A 6,468-nucleotide genomic window follows, 5' to 3' on the forward strand; every position below is an offset into this window, starting at 1 on the left:
GACTAAATAAAAAGCAGAACAATTTTTAAGAAAACACATTAAAAAAATAAAATAATACCCACTGAATAAATGTTAATGTGATTTAATGTCCTTTTGCCGTGCAGACATACGCACCGGTGAGTCGGAGGATTATTCCAACTGACAGTGCATCTGCAGCAGTGAAACAGGCACTGAGAAATAAGCTGATCATGCTGTGAAAGAAACTTAATAACCTGTCCGCCTCACTTAAACAGCAACGAGTTTTGATTTCAAATAAATCCTTTGTGAAATTTCAATTACAGCCTCAGAGCTGTAATCTGGCCTCAGAGGGACAGAGCTGTTATCAGAGTCCACCCAGTGGTCAATGCAGCGACGCTGACAGAGAGTTCAATTACACCATACTTGTCTTTATGATTCCTTCCACACTGGTGCCTTTGAATAACAAAACAGGTATTCATATTTTTGTAGTGCCTTTCATCACCATAGGGGGTAGTAATGTGTTGAAAATGCATTCATGCCAAAGCATTTAAGGGATTTTCTTCCAATTTTAACATCCACCCGCCACCAAATCACAGTAAACCATCTAGCATGAAGGCTAAAGGTGCTATCCTCTTTACCTCACTCTGTGGAATGACTTTTGTGCTCAGCTGCTGTTCAATTCTATCTCCAGGAGTTGCTAGGCGACAAGAGCATCCTTATTGCAAGTGTATACCGGGAAATGACAGTGCCCACAAATGAATTCTGCAGATGTTTAACTTAGCACCAGCCCTCCATGTTGTTGTTGGTCGGTGAAGGAGACGATGCTTTTCAAATGGGCCATTAAGGTCATTTAGCCAAGTCATTTTCAGCATTTGCTTTGTCCTGCCTGGAGACTCAGACAGATTGGGTTTGAATGTTTGAGCTTTTTTTTAACGCCATGGAAAGGTTTATCGGATGAGTGCGTGAATTAAGCAGATTTTTTTTTTTTTTTATCATATTCTAACACCATTCTTCAATTGGTATCATGAGATGTAATTCAATAATACAGAAAAAATAAATGTACTACTTTCAAAAGATCTGTAATGTATAATGTGCATTTAACATTATGATTGAGAAAATAAGGAGGAGGGATGCTCTTGAAATGGTCTGTTGTTTCATGTTTTTTTTAATTTACAGTGGCAAAGTAGTCAATTGTAAGAGAGCATATAGCAAGTACATGGATTGCTATAACATGTTACAGGACTGGCAGCATGAGAAATGTTAGAAAAATAATAATTAAACCTAAAACTTGACACCTGAGGTTAATAAAAGCAAAGGCAAAAATCACAACCTAACTTCAACCAGGGTCATTTATGTAGTTACTGTGCTGAAAAAAATATTTAAATGTTCCTGTTATACCTTAACTCTAAGTGTTTTAATTCAGATTGCTACAAACCAGGTTAGCAAAAGGCTAATAAACACCTAGAAGCTATAAGGAAGACAGGAGAGATTTGCCTAAACATCAACAACACCTGGATAACTTCATTTTCAGCAAACTGACCACAGCCAATGTGTTTTCTTTGCAGTGAAATACTATCGAGCACTTCCATTCCGCCATCCCATCTATCACATAGGTCTGATGAAGGAGTATCTAAGCCCATCCGAAAGGACTGCGACGGTACATTGGACCAAGGACCTGCAGAATTACAGCACTTTGAACAGGGAACGTTGCATGTACAGCCACTATGCTGAGGACCAGAGTGATTTAATGAATCCTGTAAATCCCATTAACAGCAAAGACTAACTACTGCTGCAGAGCATTAGCTAAATCTTAATCACCTGCCAGAGGCGATCCACTTGCCTCATTCTCAGCGATAGGTTCTCCCAGTCAACACCTGACTGATAACGCTGCCTTTAATTAAAATATTTTCCTCGCTCATCTCACAGTTTTATGAGAAGATTGTATAGTCAGTGGCAGAACTTTGCTGCATCGTATCTCCAGAAAAGCCTGTCTCGCTTTACCCATAAAGCTGTGCAGAGAAATGCATTGTGCACACAAATTGTATACTGCATGAAAACCAGCCAGCTAAGACATATTATATGATCATGAAAGATACATATCTCATAAATGGTGCAACTAACTTGATTATATGGGTCCTGTCTGCAGAGGGGCTAATGGAGGCTGCAGCGTAGTGGGAATAAGGCCTGTTAGCTGACTGTGTTTGCCTGAAATGCTAGCCCACCAGGCTTTTCACCGCTGTTCTCACAGAGATAAATCCCTGTTGCACTTAGTTGTCATCCATTTTTAATGCCACAGCCTCAGCTGGAGAGATCCATGAAGACAGAGCAGGGAGAGTAGGGAGGGAGAGCAGGGAGGGAAGGAGGAACTGAGAAGGTGTGGATCCCAACAGCCGCATGCTTCAGGCTAATGTATGTACAGTTGTTTTGATGTGTTTTGCACTGTATGCTGAGCATCAGCTGCAATTATGAATGTCTGAGGCTGTTTTGCTGGTGAAACAGACCACAGACACTGAGGCCATTCATGAACTCATCATGGTTTTACTCTATTTATTATTTTCCTCATTTAGAGGGGATTTGTAACAAACCAAGCTGCTGCAGTGAGCCATAAGCACTCACAGCTGCACAACTGTGTACAGCTCTGACTTTACTCCAAAAAACAAGCAGCAGCAGCAGCAAAGCTTCCTGCCTGTTTTTGAGCCCCATAATATGTCTGCAGCAGCCATTCCACAGATGGCAGGCGGAGAAGGCCAGGAGGGCCAGCTATTCAATCCACTTCAGTGCAAACATGATCTGTTTGAATGGCGAGGAATAAGCCAAGACATTCTTGTGTGGGCAGACCTCCCTAAACAACCGTGAACAACCATGGCACTGTGTTTGTCCTTCGGAGACAAATCTTTAAGATATGAGAGCAACAGATTAGTATTAGTTTGTCCTAAAGCAAAGGTTAAGGGGAAGATTTTCTCTCTCGAATAGACTGCATGTACACGATCTTCACAGGCTCTGTGTTGGTTTGTCAGTGAGGCAGTGAGTTAGGAGGCCAATTACGGGAAAGCGAAGCCATTTCTTTGTTTTTAGTCGACTCTCCTGCATGATTTAATCAGGCAGCTTGCAAATCGCGGAATCAGCCAGTGTAACAGTAATCGGAGACTCTTACACAACTTTGGTGTTTGGAAAAGAGTTTATATACCCTGTTAGTCAGACAAGGAGTAAAGCAACTACAGAACACCACATAGCTCCAAATATTTGATACGCTTTTATTTCTCTAGTGAATTCATATGTTGTTATTCTGCACAGCAGCATACAGGAAATCGTGGTAAAATATAAATAACAAAGTTCAACAGTGTTTCTTTTTCTCTTATTCATTTAATCAAAAAACCTCTGTTAAAAGTGGCAAATTTTTGTAAGCCTTTTTCAATATCCACTCTCTTGCACACTCTCAAGAATGCAACATTGAACAACTAAACTTTTAAAAGTATGGGTATAATCACTATTTACAGACATTCACCTTTTGGTGAGCAATGCTTATAGCTTCTTGGAAACTTGCTTCCATAATGTTAAATGCAACAAAATGAAAATACAATTATGTTATACAAAGATCAAAAATACTATCAAAACCCTTATTATAAATGGCAGCACTATATCAATAAACTGCTGTTGACATTTTACATGTAAGTACAAAATCCTGTTGAGGTAGCGCCCTCTGAAGTCACTTGTAATGTTAAAATACTGAATAAACATCACCTTATATACAATACAGCAAATCTTTCTTCTTTCTTCAATGTAATTGTATTCCTTTGGTAAACAAAACTGTCAGAAATGTGCAGTCCTGCAAGTGACACTTTCAATCATACATTCACAACATTTTTGCATCTTTTTGGGATTCTTCAGAAAAAGGAAATTATGGGATAACATGCTGTTCACTAACATTCATTTGCTATTCTTCACCCCCACACGGGGTGAAAGGTAAATGGGACTCACTCCATACTGCAGAGGAGACCTGCCCATGAGACTCTCTGGTGAATACACTGTCAGGGCGAACCAAAACAAAACAAAACAAAAAAAAAAAGAGAGACCTGACAGAGAAAAGAAATCCAGTGTGTCACCCTTATTTGGGAATGTAAACATAAAAAATGTACGATACTATCTCTCATTTCTGACTGCTTGTGAAGTCAGAGAACTTTCTCATCACATAGGGTTGGAGCAGAGGTTTGGCATGGCAACAATTGATTATAATGTTCCCCAGAGAATATGTGCCCTACACAGAGGCCACATTGTCTTTTTTTTTTCTTCCTGCCTCGCAGATTGAATGTCAACTTTTAGAGCGAGTTGGAAAATATGTTGTGGAGTTTTTTAGGCAGGCAGATGGGATCAAAGAGTTCCTCCTCCAGTCAGACGCACACAAGTATTCATTAATGACACATTCTTGAGCTTCTTTAATGGCAAACATAACTTTGGTTTTCTAAGACGTGAACGAAAATCGAGGCGAGCTTAGCCCACCGTACAAAAATACTTGATAGAAATAGGCTATGACATTCATCCCCTTTGCCAATGTCAGTGTGTTTCCCTACATGACCAAAATACCTTTTTTCAAAATGTATTCACACTTTGTGACTATTGATACATAGGTGTATTTATATGCACACGTTCAAATGACTACAAACTAGAAAGAAAAATAAATTCAATGTATAAAGCATAAAATTATTCTATGAGGATAAAGGAACTATAAAAATATAAGAGATCTTAGAGAGAGAGAAAAAAAGATAAAATCAATATGTTTATGAAACTGGGATAAAGGCCAGAGCCGAAATCAAAACAGTCGTCTGGAAATTGTTCAGTGCAATTCAATTTACTTTATAGTCTTGTCTGGTTAAAATATTTTCATCCTCTTACCACCCACAGCCCTCCCCCCTTTAATGGTCGCTGGGATGGCTGGTCTTTTGACAGTGGACAGTATTTAATCGTGTGGGCATTGTCCCCATTGGCACTGCAAAGGGGGCAGGTATAAGCCCTCAGAATCGGGCACACGACCCTGCCGTCCGGGGTCTTCAGGACGTGGGAGCCGTACACCTCCTCTGGCGCTCCGTTATTTCGGCAGAAGACGCAGATTTTGGGCTCCTGTTTGCTCCTGGACGCGGGTTTGCGCATCTTCCTCTCCATGCCGAACAGGTCGAGCCCCGCGAAGCTGCCACTAAAACCCACCTCCCGCTCGGGCAGCTGGACGCCGAGCTGGTTCTGGAAGGGGCTCAGTATCGAGAAGCGCTCTTTCAAGTCCAGGATGGAGGCCGGCGGGGGGCTCCCGGACGGGCAGCAGCAGTCCATGTGCCCGCCGTCTCCAACGCCGCCCGCGATTACGCACGGACACGCAGGAGAATCGTCCAAGCCCAGGGTCGCTTTCAGGGACTCGGTGATGGAGTTGGGATTCTGGGGCATGCTGAGCTTATTATTCTTCGTGACCAACGTCGTCAGCCCGAGATAGTCGTTCCAGAAATTGAAAGTATAGTCATATGGGCTGCGCGCGTTCAAATAGTTGTGATTGAGAAAATCCATGGCCACTTCTGCTCGTTTGCTTGCCGCGAAAAGGCGAAACAGCCAGTGTAATCCGTAATGTCTTTGTAGCCAGAGTTCGCCTCCAGGAATGGATCATGTACAGCGATGTGGTCTCCAGTGTTCCTGTAATGTTTGAGCGTCCTGCAAACAGGCTTTCTGGTTATAAGGACCAGGAGGGCGGGGCGCTCTCCCTTCAAAACCAAGTTTCTGATCAGGTCGAAAGCAAAGCTCCCTTTCTTCAAAGCCACATTTGGACAGATTTGTTTTCTTGCGGGCAGGCGCTTTGTCGACATCAATCATCGTTCAGGCGTTTAGAGATTCGGGCACTTTTATGAGAAAAGCTTGTTAATAGTTAATGATTTGGACAAGTGCGCAGAGGAATAATTTCGCTCACAAAGCCTTGCTGTGGTTAATTACATCATTTCAGCGCCAGTACCGATCCATTACTGCTTGGCTCTTCGTCCCCCTCTTTGGTAGCCTACGAAAACATTGCAATTCCGCATGTTTCTTTAATCAATATCGTTAATCATTGTGCGCGGATGCCATCAACGCCAAGTCGAGTGTTCACACACCTTAACTCCTTGTGTGCCAACTGCGATGGCTCTTTGTTCCCCGCAGAAGCCATCCTCTTAGTGTCATGGGGGAAATTATCTGTGCTGGTGCATCCTATTATGTTAGACTGAATCGATAGAAAGCTCACCTATTAACCAAACCCTCCTGTATGCACGTTTCGTCATGTTGAACAGGTTTACAGTCACTGGACACACTCATTTGCATCTTCAACTCACTTGACAGAAGCTTAATTAAGTTTTCTTTCCTTTGTGCGCAATAAACTGTTTTTTCTTTAAAACAGCACTCTAGCAGCTAAACTGGTGCAAAATAGTGGACTAGTATTTGCCTAAAGAATAATATTCTAAGAAAGGCGTGTTAAAAAGTTGAATTTGCAGCTAGAAAATAAGACGT

General features: G+C 41.8%; 1 protein-coding gene across 1 annotated transcript; it reads right to left on the minus strand.

Moving 5' to 3' along the window:
- Positions 1 to 3,192: 3,192 nt before the first annotated feature.
- nanos1 (nanos homolog 1) lies at positions 3,193 to 6,256 on the minus strand. The gene has a single exon (XM_022189712.2). The coding sequence runs from the start codon at positions 5,503 to 5,505 to the stop codon at positions 4,837 to 4,839; it is 669 nt and encodes a 222-aa protein (XP_022045404.2). The 5' UTR covers positions 5,506 to 6,256; the 3' UTR covers positions 3,193 to 4,836.
- Between the last annotated feature and the right edge of the window lie 212 nt (positions 6,257 to 6,468).

This window comes from Acanthochromis polyacanthus, chromosome 10 (genome assembly GCF_021347895.1).
Source record: "Acanthochromis polyacanthus isolate Apoly-LR-REF ecotype Palm Island chromosome 10, KAUST_Apoly_ChrSc, whole genome shotgun sequence".
In the NCBI taxonomy this organism is placed as follows: Eukaryota; Metazoa; Chordata; class Actinopteri; family Pomacentridae; genus Acanthochromis; species Acanthochromis polyacanthus.

Excerpts from the sequence above, each read along its gene's own strand:
- nanos1 (XM_022189712.2), bottom strand. The coding sequence starts at position 5,505 with ATGGATTTTCTCAATCACAACTATTTGAACGCGCGCAGCCCATATGAC.